The sequence below is a fragment of the Micromys minutus genome (genome assembly GCF_963924665.1).
Source record: "Micromys minutus genome assembly, chromosome: 3".
Lineage (NCBI taxonomy): Eukaryota > Metazoa > Chordata > Mammalia > Rodentia > Muridae > Micromys > Micromys minutus.
The window spans coordinates 23,574,729-23,594,459 of record NC_137972.1 but is presented as its reverse complement, the minus strand read 5'-3'; the positions used below and the strand labels follow the sequence as shown (position 1 = coordinate 23,594,459).

Here is a 19,731-nt window from a genome sequence, read left to right as displayed (position 1 = left end):
GATGGTACAACCACTCTGAAAATCAGTCTGCTGTTTTCTCAGAAAATTAAACCTAATTTTACCTGAAGACCCAGCTATACAACTTCTGGGCATATACCCTAAAGAAGCCCAAACATTTAACAATGTTCACAATGTACATAGCCGGTTTATTTTTAATAGCTAGAATCAAGAAAGAACCTCTATTACTTTCTATACTGCTGCCTTTAAACAGTGTCTTTCATTGCAGACCAACCTTGAGATTTTAAGGTAAATAGTTACCACGCTCTTGGGATTGATTTTTCTCTACACAGAAATGTTTTATGAGGGTGCTAAGATTCTAATCCAGACCATTAAGTCACCTTTTCAACCTCATTACACACACACACACACACACACACACACACACACACACACACACACACACACACACACACTTTAGCCTATATAGAAATTCATGCATCATGGCATCTTCTTGCATGTATAGCACTATACTTTGTTTTTAGTTCCTTCAGGCTTTTAACTATCAGACTCCACAGTTATGTCTGCAGCTGAGGTCATCTCTTAGTCAGTAAATATTGAACCAAATCCTCCATAAGAAGACTAAGCAAAGGCTACTCCTTCTTAATTTGTCAGTTTCTTGCCATTGTGACCTTCCATTTCTACTCCTGCATCCTGAATCAGCCTTATAGAGAGAGGCCTGTTCAGGTGCCTGTAGGTTCTGGGAGGTGCTGTTACTCCAAAGTTTCAACTCCCAACAAATAAGTCTATGTTAGACAATCACTTCTTTCCTGAGAAGACAGACTGCCACAGGCCTCTGAGCCATAGGGAATGAAAACTAAGTCTCTTCTACATTGGTGAGCATATCTCCATAAAGGAACAGCTGTCTTCCTGAGAGCAACACCTGGATTGGAGACCTGAAAGAACCATGGGCTTATCAATTCATAGGAGAATAGGTCTCTACACCACAGACTCTTGCCTTATATTTTGTTGTGATTTGTCACTTTTTTTTTCATTTATGGTTTAAAAGTATTTCTTTCAGATTTTTAGAAATATGTATGATTAAGAAAGTTATGTTAATTAATATAACATAAGTCCTGTTTTCCTAACTAATTTTGTTTCATGGGACTCATGAACCCATCATCAGAGTATACTAATATAAATATTACATTGCAGCATCCATTTAAATTGCTTACTTTTGCTAGTGTTTTCTTTTGATCTCTTCTTTCCTATTCCTCCTCCTTCTTTCTACCCAACCCTCTCTCACCAACAATTAACATGAATTGAGGGTCTGTATCAAATTATCATGAGTTTGGATCTAATAAGTACAATATTTACTAAATATCCAAACAGAACTCTGTTGAAAAGTGAGTAAGAGGAGCCAGGGCATGACACACAGCGCATCTGATTTTAGGGGCTTGTTTAGGAAACTTTTGTTAATGGAAGGATCAAGTCATAATCTGAGCCATGAGATACAATGATATTCTCATATTACCAGCGTAGAAAGAGATAGAAGATTCAGCAAGGCAGACTGATCATGTTGGCTAAAATTTGGCAATACATTCCTTGAATAAAGAATCTTGGAACTCATTAAAGAGCACATATTAAAAAAGGGATTGTTTCATGCTAATATTAGATTAAGTTGAATTTAAAGTGAAATTGATAATTGGTCATTTGATATAGCAGATTATGCAATTAATTATCCAATCCACCCTACCCCAGAAGAGATCCCCTGAAGTGCATAGGAATGACAGTGTAGTCATCTCAATTAAATTTGTCAGGTAAGAAGGGCAGCAATGTGATGGAGTGACCAGAGCATCCTATCAAAAAAGAGACTTTACAACATGCATTTAAGTGGATAGTTGTTTATCCTAACCAAGCTACTCTTAGGGTGGTTCTCTAGTTTCAACATTTCAGAAAAACAAAGACATAGAAACCTCTAGGGAAATAATATAATTCACTTATGGATTATAAAATCCTTCAGATTCCTGTTCATTGATTAATTATGGATTGGTGACTTCAAGTAAAAGGGCCATTGTTATTAACATTTCTCTACTTCCATTATAAGAAAGATGAAAGGTTTGGTATGGGAAGTGACAGATTAACAACTGCTCAGGTTTGGCTTGTGTACCTGAACTGAGAGAAGAAGATAGACACTTGGTAGCCCTGTTTGATATGTTTTGTAAAAGTTCAATAGAAAGACAATGTTCATAGCAGCTCTATTTATAATAGCCAGAAGCTGGAAAGAACCCAGATGTCCTTCAGAAGATGAATGGATACAAAAATTGTGGTACATTTACACAATGGAATACTACTCAGCCACTAGAAACAATGACTTAACCAAATTCTTAAGAAAATGGCTGCATCTAGAGAAGATCATCCTGAGTGAGATAACCCAGTCACAAAAGAACAGACATAATATGCAGTCACTGATATTGGGATGCTAACCCCAGAGGCTTGCACTCCCCCCAGAAACAACTCACAGACTGTATGAAGTCCAAAAAATAAAGAAAACAAATATATATATATATATATATATATATATATATATATATATATATATATATATATATATATTTACAAAACAAGAAGACTTTGACTATTTCCATGTTGTGTTTTGTTTTGCATGTACTTTACGCTCATTGTAACTAGTAGGTTTTCAATGCATACTGTCAAGCCCTTGAAAAAATCAAGTACTGACTAAAAAATATATTCACAGAGTTTTATGTAAAAATTATTTTAATATCTGAAAAAAAAGTACTGACAAAAATGTATAAATTTAAGCAAAAAATGTTTAAAATCTGTACATTTATCTTTGTTTTGTAAAATAAAGACATTTAAAAAAAAAAGAAAGACACATTTCCTTTGAGCACTGAGAAGAAAGTGGTGGATCACAGGTAACAAGATGGTAATTCTTTAGCAAAGTTATTTAACTGTTTAATTTCTCCTAGACTGCATAAACAGAGAAGAAAAACCAAATCATTTGAGAAAAACATAATTGACTCATGTTAAGTAGTAACTTCTTTTCTATTTAGATCAGCTATGCGCCTTTTGACCAGAGTCTTGGGAGCAGAGTCCAGCTCCAGTCTCCTTACCAGTTTCCTGTGCACTCCACAGCCCTGTACCAGGGAATTATACAACTGCTGCTATTCTTCTCTTGGGTCTGGGTTGGCCTGGTGGTTCCAGATGATGTGAGGGGAGAAGTCTTCCTTAGGGAGATCACAGAAGAGATGGCCAACCATGGACTTTGTGTTGCATTTACAGAAAAGGTTTTAGAATTTCCTGTTAAGGACACAAAACACAGGCAACTTTTATCTGAAAGATTGACAATGACAAGTGTTATCATTGCATTTGGTGACACATATTCTCTTCTGAGGTTTGTCTATAAAATCTATTGTAATACTCCTCTTGGTAATATCTGGGTCACAACTTCTGATTGGGACATCACCACATTACCCTTTCAACAAAATAAAGCTTATGCATACTTTGGTGGAGGATTATCTCTGTCTGTTCACGTGGATGAAATTCTGGGATTCAAGGATTTTCTCAGAAGTGTTCAACCTAGAAAATACCCTCATGATATTTTTATTCAGGATGTGTGGTCTATCTTATTTGAATGTTTATATTTGAATCAGCACGGGATCAGGGAACTAGGTCAATGTGAGCAAAATGGCACCCTGAGCTCACGACCTCTGCATCTTTGGGACATGAATACATCACCCTATAGCTGCAAAGTCCATGCAGCTGTGTATCACATTGCCCAGGCACTCCATGAGGAGCTGTCACTCAGAGTGGAAGGAGACTCACTGCATAAAGGTGTACCTCAGGCTCCTCCCCCATGGAAGGTAGCAGTATCTGGTCTTGCATTTTCCTAGGCCATTAGGACCTGGCTTGTATGTTGTTCATTTTGATTTATGATCTTTTCTAGTGATAGAAAAATATTTCTACTCTTGGCATATTTCAATAGGGTACTGTCTGCTTCCTAAAAATATTCATGTTTATTTCAGTATCATAAAGTAATAATGTTAGAGATAAAATAAAGAAAACCAGACTGTAGTGTTTAAAGTTTAACTAACATTGCTATTAGAAAACAATATATGGTGCTTGCTTCGACAGCACATATACTAGAAAACAATATATGAATCATGTTAAAAATGTTTTTTTTATCTTAAGCCCATTAACATAAGCCTTAGTTGTCACATAAATGTCACAAAATATATGTCACAATGGCTTTTCTATGTTAAGCTTAGCATTCACATTCATGTTAATTGTCACATAACTTTTTTTATTACTTTTAATGATTTGTGAAGAAATTGTAATACACAAGTCAATAGACTTGTGCAAGTATAAATATTAGCATAGTATAAGGTATTTCAGGCACATTTGGTGCCAATAACTTTTTGTTGTTGTTCTTTTGAAAATCATATCCTAGAAAGAACTTCTTGCTTCTGTAAGGCTAGACATTATGATCTATAACTCTTCTCCAGGATGTGGGAGGCTGAAACAGAAGGATCAGGAGTTTGAATCCAGCCTGGACTGTATAGACAGATCTTGTCTTAAATAAAAATCAAATCACAACCAAATTGAAACAAAAAAAGGTTTTTAAAATGAAGCTAGACTGAATGGGGTAGCACTATCATGACACACATCTTTCAACTTGTTTACCTTCTGAATATTATCTTATCTACAGCCATTGCCTTTCCACAACTTATTAGAGTCTCTCCCTCTATATCACTGTCAAGACTATTTTTTGAATTTGTTTTAAATTTGCTTATTCTTTGGTACTTTCAAACATGGAAATAATGAATGTTGAACATTTTCTACCCCCACCCAAGAGCAGAAGGTGATTGATTACTAGACTAAGAACTAATTATCCCTTTCGATCACATAAATTTTTCATGTGTTTTGAATTTTGACATCAGGCTTGCTAACAGTTAGAACATGTTATAGTTCATGGTGAACTGCATTTGTGTAACTTTGAGATCAGTGATGTTAAATCTCTTTCCACACACTTTACTACAATGTGTATCATTTTCTTGAAGAAAAAAGTCTAACAAATACTTCATCTGATTTTAACTTTCTGGCTAAATAATTTCATTAATTACCTATAAACTTGGGCTAATAATCCCTCATTAAGTGTCTTGTTTGCAATTATCTTCTTTCATTCTAAGGATTGTCTTCTTACAGGGTTGGGTTCTTTTTTTGCTATGCAGAAACTTTCTTTGTAGGAAAGTTTAACTTAGCTTTCATCAACTGCTTTTGATGTTGTACTTGAAAACATCATCATCAAGACCATTGGCATTAAAGGACTTCCCTCTCTGTTTTACTCTAGGAGTTTTTTATTCTAAATTTTTGATCTGCTTTTACTTTATTTGGTGTATAAAACAGGCAAAAATCCACTGCAGTTTCTAATTCTGTTTCACAACAGCATTTGTAGAAGAGTTTACATTTCATCCTTTGTAAGTTCTTGGTGTCTTGTGTTATCTGTTGGTGTCTGAATGCCCCTGTGCCTATGTGTTTTAAGATCCTCCTCATTTTCTATTCTATTTGTTTCAGTGTACCCGATGCTCAAAGTAATTTTGATTTTTATTTTCCTAATTGCTAAATATATTGAATATTTTTAAACTTTCTCAGCCCTTTGAGATTCATCTATTGGGAATTCTTTGTTTTTCTGTGTAATTTTTAAAATTAGATTGGTGGTTTGTTGATTACTAGTGGTTTCATTTCTTTAGTTATCTTGTATATTAGATCTCTGTCAGATTTAGAGTTAGTAAAAAGTGTTTTTTTTTTTTACTGCATTTTGTCCTTTTAAACTTGTTCTTTGCCTTCCAGAAGTTTTTTGGTGGATGAGATCCCATTCATTTTGGTTTCATAAGGTCTCTTTTATTCATTGCCCTATCAAAGTTCTGTTTAGTATGTTGTTTCTTGTTATAGTATGTATAGAATTAAATAATTAAATAAACTTTGGCAGCACATTGCATATTTCCTTCTTCAAAGTTCTGGGTTCTAAAAAAAGACATGCACTAAGCCTTTATATTTTTTTTAAAGGTTAAATAAATTTATTTGTTATTCTGGCTCCACACATACTCCTTTATTGATGATATCATAGGCACTGCTGTAATCTTTATCACTTTCTTTTTTTTTAAACGACTTTATTTTGCAAAACAAAGATAAATGTAAAGATTTTAAACATTTTTTGCTTAAAATTATACATTTTTGTCAGTACTGTTTTTTCAGACATTAAAATAAATTTTACATAAAACCATGTGAATATGTTTTTTACTCAGTACTTGATTTTTTTCAAGGGCTTGACAGTATGCATTGAAAACGTACTAGTTGCAATAAGCATAAAGTACATGCAAAACAAAACGCAACATGGAAATAGTCAAAGTCTTCTTGTTTTGTGAATATATGTATATTTTTTGTTTTCTTTATTTCTTGGACTTCATACAGTCTGTGAGTTGTTTCTGGGGGAGTGCAAGCCTCTGGGGTTAGCATCCCACTATCAGTGACTGCATATTATGTCTGTTCTTTTGTGACTGGGTTATCTCACTCAGGATGATCTTCTCTAGATGCAGCCATTTTCTTAAGAATTTGGTTAAGTCACTGTTTCTGGTGGCTGAGTAGTATTCCATTGTGTATATGTACCACAATTTTTGTATCCATTCGTCTTCTGAAGGACATCTGGGTTCCTTCCAGCTTCTGGCTATTATAAATAGAGCCGCTATGAACATTGTGGTGCATATATATTTGTTGTGTATTAAAGTGTCTCTGGGGTATATGCCCAGAAGTGGAATAGCTGGGTCTTCAGGTAGTACTATATCCAATTTTCTGAGGTATCACCAGACAGATTTCCAGAGTGGTTGTATTAGCTTGCAACCCCACCAACAGTGGAGAAGAGTTCCTCTTTCTCCGCAGCCTCGCCAGCATCTGCTGTCATCTGAGTTTTGGATCTTGGCCAATCTGATTGGTGTGAGGTGGAATCTTCGGGTTGTTTAGATTTGCATTTCCCTGATGGCTAAGGATGTCGAGCACTTCCTCAGATGTTTTTCGGCCATTCGGTGTTCCTCAACTGAAAATGATTTGTTTAGCTCTGTACCCCATTTTTTAATAGGGTTATTTGATTCTCTGGTGTCTAGCTTTTTGAGTTCCTTGTACACCTTGGATATTAGGCCTCTATCTGATGTGGTGTTGGTAAAGATCTTTTCCCATTATGTTGGTTGCCGTTTTGTTTTCTTGACGATGTCCTTAGCCTTACAGAAACTTTGCAATCTCATTAAGTCCCATTTGTTAATCTTTGACCTTAGAGCTTGAGCCATTGGTGTTTTGTTCAGGAAATTTTCTCCTGTGCCTATGTGTTCTAAGGTTTTCCCTACTTTCTCATCTAATAGTTCCAGTGTATCTGGTTTAATGTGGAGATCTTTAATCCACTTACACTTGAGCTTTGTACAAGGAGATAAGAACGGGTCTATTTTCATTCTTTTGCATGTTGAGTGCCAGTTGGACCAGCACCATTTGTTGAATAGGCTGTCCTTTTTCCATTGAATGTTTACTGCTCCTTTGTCAAAAATCAGGAGACCATATACATGAGGGCTCATTTCTGGATCTTCTATTCTATTCCATTGATCCACTTGCCTATTTCTGTACCAGTACCATGCAGTTTTCAGCACAATTGCCTTGTAATATAGCTTGAGGTCAGGCATAGTGATTCCCGCAGATGTTATTTTGTTGTTGAGGATGGATTTCGCTATTCTAGGTCTTTGTTATTCCATATGAAATTGCACATTGATCTTTCCAATTCCATGAAGAACTGGATTGGAATTTTGATGGGGATTGCATTGAATCTGTAGATTGCTTTTGGTAAGATGGCCATTTTTAAGATGTTGATTTTTCCAATCTATGAGCATGGGAGATCTTTCCATTTTCTGAGATCCTCTTCAATTTCTTTCTTTAGAGGTTTGAAGTTCTTGTCATACAGGTCCTTCACTTCCTTAGTTAGAGTCACACCAAGGTATTTCATAGTTTTTGTAACGATTGTGAAGGGTACCTTTTCTTTAATTTCTTTATCCACATGTTTGTCCTTTGAGTATAGAGAGGCTACTGATTTGTTTGAGTTAATTTTGTATCCGGCCACTTTGCTGAACTTGTTTATCAGCTGTAGGAGTTCTCTGGTGGAATTTTTGGGGTCACTCAAGTACACTATCATTTCATCGGAAAAGAGTGATGTTTTTATCTCTTCCTTTCCGATTTGTATCCCCTTGATCTACTTTTGCTGTCTAATTGCTCCAGCCAGGACTTCCAGTAATATGTTGAATAGGTAGGGAGAGAGTGGGCAGCCTTGTCGAGTCCCTGATTTTAGTGGGATTGCTTCAAGTTTCTCGCCATTAAGTTTGATGTTGGCTGTTGATTTGCTGTATATTGCTTTTATTATGTTTAAATATGGGCCTTGGATTCCTGTTCTTTCCAGGACTTTTAACATGAAGGGGTGTTGGATATTGTTGAATGCTTTCTCAGCGTCTAGTGAGATGACCATGTGATTTTGGTCTTTAAGTTTGTTTATATGGTGGATTACATTGATGGATTTCCTTATGTTAAACCATCCCTGCATCCCAGGGATGAAGCCTACTTGGTCATGATGAATGATGGTTTTGATGTGTTCTTGGATTCGGTTTGCAAGAATTTTGTTGAGTATTTTTGCATCAATGTTCATAAGTGTGATTTGTCTGAAGTTCTCTTTCCTTGTAGGGTCTTTGTGTGGCATAGGTACTAGGGTTATTGTAGCCTCAAAAATGAGTTGGGTAATATTCCATCTGATTCTATCTTTTGGAATAGTTTGGCGAATATTGGTGTTATATCCCCAATAAATGTCTGATAAAATTCTGCACTGAACCCGTCTGGACCTGGGCTTTTTTTGGTTGGGGGGCTTTTGATGACTTCTTCTATTTCTTTAGGTGTTATAGGGTTATTTAGATGGTTTACTTGGTCCTGGTTAAACTTTGGGACCTTGTGTCTGTCTAGGAATTTGTCCATTTCCTCCAGATTTTCCAATTTTGTGGAGTATAAGTTTTTGTAGTAGGATCTGATGATTTCTTGAATTTCCTTAGTTTCAGTTGTTATGTCACCACTTTCCTTTCTGATTTTGTTAATTTGTATAATCTCTCTTTGCCCTTTAGTTAGTCTGGCTAGGGGTTTATCAATCTTGTTGATTTTCTCAAAGAACCAACTCTTTGTTTTGTTGATTTTTTCAATGTTTTTTTTTTTTTTTTTGTTTCTATTTGGTCTATTTCTGCCCTAATTTTGATTATTTCTTGCCGTCTACTCTTTTTGGGTATATCTGCTTCCTTTTGTTCTAGGGCTTTTAGCTGTGCTGTCAGGTTGCTGATGTGAGCTCTCTCCAGTTTCTTCTTGGAAGCACTTAGGGCAATGAGTTTTCCTCTCAATACTGCTTTCATTGCATCCCATAGGTTTGGGTATGCTGTGTTTTTGTTTTCGTTGAATTCTAGAAAATCCTTAATTTCTTTCTTTATTTCTTCTTTGACCCTGTTATTCTTTAACAGAGTGGTGTTTAGTTTCCATGTGTATGTGGGCATTTTGTTGTCTTTGTTTTTGTTAAAGACCAGCCATAAACCATGGTGATCTGAGAGGATGCATGGGAGTAATTCAATCTTCTTATATCGATGAAGGCTCGTTCTGTGTCCAATTATGTGGTCAATTTTCGAGAAGGTGCCATGGGGTGGTGAGAAGAAGGTGTATTCTTTTACTTTAGGATAGTATGTTCTGTATATATCTATTAATTCTAGTTGGTTCAAAGTCTCTGCTAGTTTTGCAGTATCCTTGTTCAGTTTCTGTTTCCCTGATCTGTCCATTGGTGAGAGTGGGGTGCTAAAGTCTCCCACTATTATTGTGTGGAATGAAATGTATTTTTTGAGCTTTCGTAGAGTTTCTTTTATGAATGTGGGTGATTTTTTGATTTGGAGCATATATGTTAATGATTGAGAGTTCCTCCTGACAGATTTCCCTGGTAATGAGTAAAAGTGTCCTTCTTTATCTTTTTTTATAACTTTTGGTTTGAAATTTACTTTATTCAATATTAGAATAGCCACTCCAGCTTGCTTCTTGGAGCTGTTTTCTTGGAAGTTTTTTTCCCACCCTTTTACTCTGAGATAGTGTCTGTCTTTGTCTCTGAGATGAGTTTCCTGTATGCAGCAAAAGGCTGGATTTTGTTCATGTATCCAGTCTGATAGTCTATGTCTCTTTATTGGGGAGTTGAGACCATTTATGTTAATAGATATCAAGGAATAATTGTTTCTGTTTCCTGCCATTTTTTCTTTTTTGGGTTGAGTTGTGTCTGTGTTTTTTTCTTCTTTTAGTTTTCTTGTTTAGGAATTTTCTTGTTTTTACTAGGCTGTATTTTCCCTCCTTGTGTTGGGTTTTCCACCTATAATTCATTGTAGTGCTGGGTTTGTGGTCAGATAATGTGTGAATTTTGATTTGTCTTGAAATATCTTTGTCTCTCCATAGATGGTGATTGATAGTTTTGCTGGGTATAGCAGCTTGGCCTGGCAATTGTGCTCTCTTAAGGAGTGCATGATGTCTGTCCAGGCTCTTCTAGCTTTCATAGTCTCTGTTGAGAAATCAGGTGTGAGTCTGATTGGTCTGCCTTTATATGTTACCTGACCTTTTTCCCTTACTGCTTTTAGTATTCTTTCTTTATTTTGGGCACTTGATGTTTTTACTATTATGTGTCTGGAGGTATTTCTTTTCTGGTCCAACCTATTTGGAGTTCTGAAGGCTTCTTTTATGCTCGTGGTCATCTCATTCTTGAGGGTAGGGAAGTTTTCTTCTATGATTTTGTTGAAGATATTTACTGTGCCTCTTAGTTGATACTCTTCTCCCTCTTCTATTCCTATTATCCTTAGGTTCGGTCTTCTTATTGTGTCTTGTATGTCCTGGACATTTTGGGTTAGGAGCTTTTTGTTTTTTGCATCTTCTCTGGCTGTTTTGTCTCTGTTTGCAATGTTGTCTTCTGCCCCCGAGATTCTCTCCTCGATCTCTTGTAATCTGTTGGAAATGCTTGCTTCTGTGTATCCTGATTTCTTTTTTTTGGTGTTCTGACTCTAGGGTTATCTCTTTAAGCTCTTTCTTTATTGTGTCAATTTCTGTTTTAATTTTCCTCTTCCATTCCTTTATTTCTTTGGTTCTGTTTTCATCTCGTTCTTTGAGTTCTTTGATTGTTTTTCTTGTTTCTTCTTTAAAAGCTTCTGAATCTTTTGGCTTTTCCTCCCTTTCTTGTTTAAGTAACTCTATCAGCGTCTTGAGGCATGATTTCAGGTCTGTGTCTTCTTTCTCTGGAGTGTTTGGAATTCCAATGTTTGCCACTATCGGAGAGCTGGGTTCTGGTGTTGCTAGATTGTCTTGGTTTCCTTGGGATATACTCTTTCTCTTTCCTCTTGCCATTTTGTTGTCAGTGATATGTTCTTGCCTTTCCCTTGTATCTGGTCTGTGTCCCTGGTACACTTTCCGTGTGCACTCCGCAGAGATCTCTGTACTCCCCGGCAGCCCAGGTTCCAGCTGGCAGCTGGGCCAGGCTCAGCTCTGCGTACTGAAGTCGCCTCTGGGTGGGAACAGACGTTCCTAAGATCTGTTCCTGGTCACAGATGCTCAGCCTCTCCGAGCCACCTTTCCAGCTGGCAGGTGGGCCAGGCTCTGCTCTGTGTCCTGAAGTCGTCTCCGGGTGGGAACAGAAGTTCCTAAGATCTGTTCCCGGTCACTGGATCGGGGAGGACAGGGCAGGTCAGGGCAGGGGGTGCCCTTTTTGTGTGCACTCCGCAGAGATCCCTCTGCTCCCCCGCAGCCTAGGTCTCCCACTCACCAGTTGCTCAGCCTGTTCGAGCCGCCTTTCTGGCTAGCTGTTGGGCCAGGCTCTGCTCTGTGTCCTGAAGTCGTCTCCGGGTGGGAACAGTAGTTCCTAAGATCTGTTCCCGGTCACTGGATCGGGGAGGACAGGGCAGGTCAGGGCAGGGGGTGCCCTTTCTGTGTGCACTCCGCAGAGATCCCTCTGCTCCCCCGCAGCCTAGGTCTTCCACTCACCGGTTACTCAGCCTGTAGGAGCTGCCTTTCCGGCTGGCAGTTGAGCCAGGCTCCGCTCTGCATCCTGAAGTCGTCTCCGGGTGGAAACAGAAGTTCCTAAGATCTGTTCCTGGTCACAGTTGCTCAGCCTGTACGAGCCGCCTTTCCGGCTGGCGGTTGGGCCAGGCTCCGCTCTCAAGCCTTTATATTTTAATATGTGTTAAAGAGCTCAATGCCTGGGCCATTTACTAACCTTCATGTGGCTAATTTACCTTCTTTCAAAATGCTGAGTTAACATTTATTACCTTATGTAATTTCTCTTGGCTACTCTGTAACAAAATTGTGCAGCACTATTAGGCAACACTTTCCAGACTCCTATATAGCATCTGTCTCTTCCTGTCCTGCAATTTCTCAAGCATAGCATCTCTCCCCCATGTTTCCAGGCATGTTGGATCTCTATCTCCTTCCCCTTCCTCCATGTCCTTAGTGAGGGAATCCTACAAGTCTCACTTCTCCCTGTTCTACCCAGGCACTGGCTTTTATCATCTTTTTTTACCAATCAAAATAGTGGCAAGTTCCCAGAAGCTATCTGCAGTGAATGTTTTCATGTAAACACTATCATGGGGAATTCCACCAACATTCATAATACAGGCAGTTTTAAATGTGTTCAAGGCGATTTCCTACCCTTTCTTTCATAAAATTTAGTGTGTTTATTTTAATGTTGTGTTCATCAGTTGGCCTCGAGTTTTATACAGGGTGATAAATATGAATCTATTAGCATTCTTAAACATTTATATTGATAGGATCATTTTTGAAGAGGCTTAACTGTTTCCACTGTGCTATTCTGGCTTCTTTAAAAAATACAGTGTCTATATATGTGTGAATTCATGTCTCAGTTTTTAATTTGACTCTATTGCGCAACATGCCTCTTTTTATGAGAACACTTTGTTACTTTTATTACTAGAGCACTGTGGTACACTTCAAAATCAGGGTTGTATTGACTCTACATATCAACCTTGATTAAATTGTCATATTCACAGTGTTGGGTCTACTTATGACCACAGATATTCCATTCATTAAAAAACACTTGCGAATATTTCTTCTGTAAATTATTCCTCAAATATGAGTAAAAGTTATTAGCAAATAAAGTGGATTTGTCTGTATTTCTATAAACATCTATTGATTATATTTCTTCATTTGCTGTTTCTTATACATTGTTAACAGACATATTTTGGAAGGATTTTTGTTCTCTTAGACAACTTGGAAGTTTGTCAGTTTTGTTAAGATTCATTGGCATTGTTTATTGCTTTTCTGTTTTACTATTTATCTTATTGTTTTCATGTCCCTTTCAAAAGTTTCTTGTTATGAAAGCCACTTTCATCTCTCTTTCATATACTAACTCCAACTTTCTTTTGCTTAGTGTTGGCACAGCACACTGGTACATGCCTTGTTTATCTACTGTTGCCTTTTGATTACTCCTTTTTATTATTTGGGAATTTCATACTTGAACACAATGTGTTTAATTTCAGTCTACCCCTTGCTCCTTCTTCAACACCTCCTCCCTTACCCACACCAACTTTCCTTTCAGCTACATGTGATCTGTTTTCCTAAGCCCAGTGAGTCTACTTAGTTCTGCATTTATGTGCATAAATTTAGGACCATGAACTCCAGTATGATTAAGTTCACACTTCCTGAATCACTGAGGGACACTGACTCTCCCTGTGAATCTCATGTTAACCAGCACATAGTCAAGTCATGGAAGCTTTTTTTTAAAAAATCTGTTTGAGTCTTGTGTTTTACTCCAATTTGTTTCTGTTTTAAATTCAATCATTTAGTGAACTCATGTTAAATTGATTATATCAGTTACACTTAGAAATTCTGGTGGATTTCTAATATGTTCAAAATATACTTACAAATACTGCTGTCAGCAATGCTGGCACATTCAGCACCCCTCCTGCTTCCTCTCTCCTATCTGTTGTTACAGTGCTGTCAAGAGTTTCATTTATATACAGACATAGCAATGTAGTAATGTGTTCACCTTGTGGTTCTGAGTAGACTAAGCCTACTAGAGAAATAAAGGAAATACACTGCTCAATTTTATTATTGTATTCTGTGTCATTGTCATTCTTGTTTCTATGTCAGTTTAATTTTCGAGCTTATAAGATTTCCCTTTTCTCTGAATGTCTCCTTTAACATTGCTACAAAGCTGGACCATGAACAAAACTTTACTCCTGCATATTTATATCTCAGATCATATTCATTTGTCTTTCACTTGAAGAGGACCATCTTGCTAATTCAATCTTAAAATAAATCATTTTCCTATATAAAGAGGAGATATTTTTCACTTATTTCTCCAGAGAATTGTTGTTTGCCCTTTTAGTTTAACTTAATTTTAAATTTGAATTAAATTTAATCAAAACTAAGTTTAGTGTAGTTGCTTTGATGTCCATCCTATATGGTATATTAAAGTAATGTATCTTTCCACCCACACACAAGCAAACAAGTACATACTACCTTCTGTTCACATTGACCTCCTTACCTTTTTTATCTCTCTCCATCCTCTTGAACATTCAAATCTTCCTTCTTTGCTTAATCTTACATTCATGTCCTTTGTCCTTTTTTTATGACCCACTTAATTTATGACCCACAAGGCGTAATTATGCAGCTATCTCATGAGGCAGAAGGATATCAAAAGCAGTGGTATTTTGAGAACAATGATTTCTATTCTTCCAGAATTCTTTGGTTGCTAACAGTGCTCATGTGAGGGTCTGAACTTTATGAGTCCTCTGTAACCTGTGATTAAACATGGTACGTGACCGATCTTTCTTTGGTGTTATACAGACAAACAAACTTAGCTGCCTTGTGAACACCATGACTATGTCAAACCTAAATGACAGCATTTCATCGACCTCCTTCCCAGTGTTTTTCCATTGCATTCTCTCTATCCTTCTTTCCCAAAGTTTTCTGTGCTTTGGTAAGAGTTGCATGGCTGTCCCATTTAAATATGAGCACTCAATACTAATTTTTTCCTCAAGCACAGATATTCTTGACAAAGAGATGTTTCTCTGATGTGATCTCACAATTGCACTATTCTGTGCATGTAAATATGCAGAAAGCAATTCAATAATGTGTCTTCTTAGCAAAACAGAAAAAATGGACTCACCCATAGGACCTTTAATCTCCCTAGACATGGATCTTAAATAGGTCTGTAGTAACAGGCATGAGTCACTCTTTTAAAGATATCCTCAAATAGAATCAGTAAGCGGCTGTTTATCCCCATAACGGTTGTGCCAGCATTTCTGCAATATGTATATTGTGTCTGGACAGATGGTCTTGTAAAATGAGAGGTCCATGGTTTGGAAAGGCCTCTGCTGACTTTTCTTTCACAGTAGCTTATAGCTCAGTTTCTGCCAGTGTGCAATGTGCCAGACAGACAGACAACCAGAACAGACAACATGGAGAAAATTTTCAGCTTAGTTCCACCCTAGTTATTGTGTCCTGCAGCCATGTTGTGTGGTGTCTTTATCAATAGAGTCTTACTATCTGGTTCAGATCTGCAACCAAGGGCAATGATCAGAACATGTATAGTCTTGGTGTGTGATGGGGCTTCCCTATCTCCTGCAGAAATAATTTTTATACAATAAACTGTAATACCTATGTTCAAATTCTTTATAAATTACACTTTTTTTCCTTGGATATTTTATTTATCTACATTTCAAATGTTATCTCCTTTCCCAATTTCCGTTCTAGAAACCCCTATCCATCCCTCTTCCTCATACTTCTTTGAAGGTGCTCCCATACTCACCCACATACTTACTCCTGCCTCCCTGCCCTGGCATTTTCTACACTGGGGCATTAAGCCTTCATAGGACCAACGGCCTCTCCTCCCATTGGCAGTCAACAAGGCCATCCTCTGCTCCATATGTAGTAACATTAAGTGACACTTCTTCTCTCTGACACACATCATCTTTGCAGCTCTCCATCACATGATTCTCTACATTTTTATATCACATGTGTTATGCTTTCCCCTCTTTAATTACAACTCTTGTATTTTAAAAGCTGAAAATTTTATTTTATTGGGATTTTTGTAAGTAATTTATAATTGTGAAAGGAAAATACCAAGGGCATCTCCCTCTCTGTGATACCTGATAAGGCCATCCAAAGTTACATTTGTACTTAACCTATGGATCACTCCATTTGTATTATTCAGTTGATGGTTTAGTTTCTGGGAGCTCTGGGATTGTTTGATATTGTTGTTGTTCCTATGAGGTTGAATATATCTTCAGCTCCTTTAGTCCTCTCTCTAACTCCATTGGGGAACCTGTTATCTGACCAATGGTTGGTTGAGAGCATCTGATTCTATATTTCTTAGGCTCTGACAGTGCCTCTCAGGAAACAGCTATACTAGGCTTCTCTCAGCATGCACTTATTGGCATCCACAATATTGTGTAGATTTGGTGACTGTATTTGGGATGGATCCCCTGGGTGGGCCAGGCACTATATGATCTTTTTTTCAGTCTCTTTTCCACACTTTGCCTTAGTGTAGGGGAATGCCAGGTCAGGGAGGTAAGAGGGAGTTGCTGAAGGGGTGGAAGAACACTCTTCAAAAGGTAGGGGGAGGTAGGATAAAAAATTTCCAGAGGGAAACCTGGAAAAAAGATAACAATTGAAATGTAAGTAAAGAAAATATTCAATTTAACTGAAACAGAATTTAATTTTTTTTCTTAAAATATTATTATGCATAACATTTAGAACACTTTATTTAAATGTCATAAAAATTAGAATTTGGTAGACAGAGTCGTCATTTCATCAGGGAGTGAATGAGAAAAGTTCAGTTTTCAAAGCTGAATAGTGGTGGTAATATGGGAAAAAGCCTTGAATACATAAGCACTGGGGAAAATTTCATGAATAGAACACCAATGGCTCAGTCTCTAAGATCAACTATAGTCAAATGGGATCTCATAAAGTTCAAAAGCTTCTATAAAGCAAAGGTAGTGTTGGGAAATAGCAGATGACTGTGTTAATATCTACATATAGGCCAACTGCTGTCATGTATTAGCCCTATGGCTAATGGCTGATAAAGAGAACAATAGTCAAAGCCACAGGAACATACAGTTAGTGAGAGAGAGAAGAGAGAGCAGTTAAAGTAACCATAGTTATTTTCATCTTTTTAACTTATAGTACAAGTTCTGACAGTTATTTTATCTTTTAGCTCCATCTATTCTTACAAAATGGCCAACTTAGGAGAAGCACCAATGAGGAGGATGTAGTGACCAAGGAGGTTTCTGCAACCAAGCTTGACATCTTTAATTACCAGTCTCTGCAGAATGGTACCAAAGCTCAAGTGAAAGTTGGCGAGTTTGTCTTTGAATCTCATGATGTTCAGCATTTTTCCCTAAACGACAAACTCATAGCGTGGGGTGAATACTACAATTTGGTGAGTATCTTTTAAGATGGCACCCATGAGCTGGTTTCAGAGTGGAATTCCTTAGAAAGCAAGGTTAAGGGACTGTGCAGTGTCATCAGGCATAGAGTGTCCTTACTTTGGTTGTTCCAATGCCAAATACCAGAACTTTCTGCCTGCAGAATCACTCTAAAAGTTATTGACTAGCTTTGGTATAATTCTTAAAATGGTTTAATCTTCTGTAAGGATCATATAAACCCATGGCTTTCCTAGTAAGAAATAAATTGGCAGTTTTCTTGATGGTTTGTAGAGGTTGAGGCTTGATTTCCTATTTTCTGATCATTATTTTATAGAGCTTCTAAATTGATACAAATATTCAAAAGTGTCCTATAAAATAAAAGTTGCAAATAGAGCTCTGTATAACTACATGTGTCATGAAGCAATTACGTTAGGGAAAAGAAAAAAGGATTGGAGCAAATTAATGATCAATGAAAACACATCTGCTCAATGATTGATCCAAGAAATAGACCACAGGTTCTCACTATGAAAAAGCAAGAGAGTATAAACCAGTTGTTTGGAACTTATAATGAGCTTACAATGAAACACTGCTTTGAACATACAATCTCCTTTCTGATGTCATTCCCCTTTGTTTAATGTTATATGTATGAGGTAATATTTTCTTACATATAATAATTTTTGTATCTAAAAGACTATATAAAAGACTAAAAAGAAAAACGAAGTCTTGGTGTAGCCTTATTTGCTTCTCTTGATGTATGTTTTTCTGTCTCTGAGTCTCTTTTTTTCCTTCCTTGCTTGCTTGCTTCCTTCCTCTTCCTCCTTCTCCTCTTCATTCTCCTCCTCCTCCTCCTCCTCCTCTTTCTCCTTCTCCTTCTCCTTCTTCTTTTTCTTCTTCTCCTTCTCCTCCTTCTCCTTCTCCTCCTCCTTCTCCTTCTCCTTCTCCTTCTCCTTCTCCTTCTCCTTCTCCTTCTCCTTCTCCTTCTCCTTCTCCTTCTCCTTCTCCTTCTCCTTCTCCTTCTCCTTCTCCTTCTCCTTCTCCTTCTCCTTCTCCTTCTTCTTCTTCTTCTTCTTCTTCTTCTTCTTCTTCTTCTTCTTCTTCTTCTTCTTCTTCTCTCTGTCTCTCCCTCTCCCTTCCTCCCTCCCTCCCTCCCCCTCTCTCTCTCTCTCTCTCTCTCTCTCTCTCTCTCTCTCTCTCTCTAATTTTTCTTTCTTTCTTGGTCACAAAGACTTAAGCAATGTTGAATTTCTTGTCTGGCAGCAAAAGGCCACTGAGTCAAAAGACTCTTTACCCCAAGTGACTAAATGTTTCCTTAATTCCCCCCTACTATCAGTAAGAGTCAATTGCAGGAAGTCATCATATTTTGACATAGGAAGAGCAAAACCAAGTTAACTTACAAAAGTCATCAGCTTTTACTCCCAGAATTGCAAGAGAAACTTAAATTTCCATAGGCAATCAGTTTCTGTATCCCAGGATAGTGAGAGAGTGTAAATGGCCAGCGGTCTTCAACCTCTGTCCTTTACCTGTCACTGTGTCCCACCTGACTATAGTAGCTAGGACCCTAGCAAATTGCCTTTCATTCTTTTCTATTCTTATTAGGGTATGGTGTGTCCTTTAACTGGCTCATTCTGTCTAGTACTCTGATTTTGCACTTTGTCTGACCTTCAATTAGAAATTAACTCAAACATGATTGGGCTTTTCTACAAACTAACTTTCTTTTCTTCACTTGGGATTAAAGATCTAAGGTTGAGCCATGAATAAAATAGAAACAGTGTTTTTTTTTTTTTTTTTTTTTTTTTTTTTTTTTGCAGTACATAACACAATTTCCAGGCTCACATTGTGATTAAATATGCTGTGACTGGTATTTCTGTATTCGAAATTTAAAACTATGTGTAAGTTCATATACTTATTAGAACCTTTCATCATGAACATCTCTGTGGTATAATAAAGAGGTGATACTCACTAATAGTTATAGTCAAGAGACTCAATACGTTTTTTCTAATGTCAGACAGTATCTACCACATCAATGCAGGTCTCATGTTCAGGAGTACATGGGCACCACTTGAAGGCAATCCACTGTGTGTGTGTGTACTCTTCTTTGTTTATAGCTTAGTTAGTTTCATTTTGCTTTGTTTTTCTTTTTGTGCTTTTGTATTTTTATTTTATAGATTTTCAGTGATTTGTTGTTTTGGACAGTTTGAGATGTTTTTTGAGAAATAACAAAAATCAGGATGGGTTGATAGAAGGAGAGGATCTTGACAGAATC

At 37.2% G+C, this 19,731-nt stretch overlaps 1 protein-coding gene across 1 annotated transcript in view; it reads left to right on the top strand.

Annotated features, from left to right (window-relative positions):
- The window catches only part of LOC308418726 (vomeronasal type-2 receptor 26-like), a gene marked incomplete at both ends in the record, with an annotated part of 50,014 nt that overhangs the window by 19,851 nt on the left and 10,432 nt on the right, over positions 1-19,731 (top strand). Inside the window, 2 exons of the mRNA XM_080914205.1 lie at positions 3,012-3,821; positions 17,258-17,482. Coding sequence (XP_080770331.1) covers positions 3,012-3,821; positions 17,258-17,482 — 1,035 coding nt within the window. The remainder of the gene's footprint in view (positions 1-3,011; positions 3,822-17,257; positions 17,483-19,731) is intronic.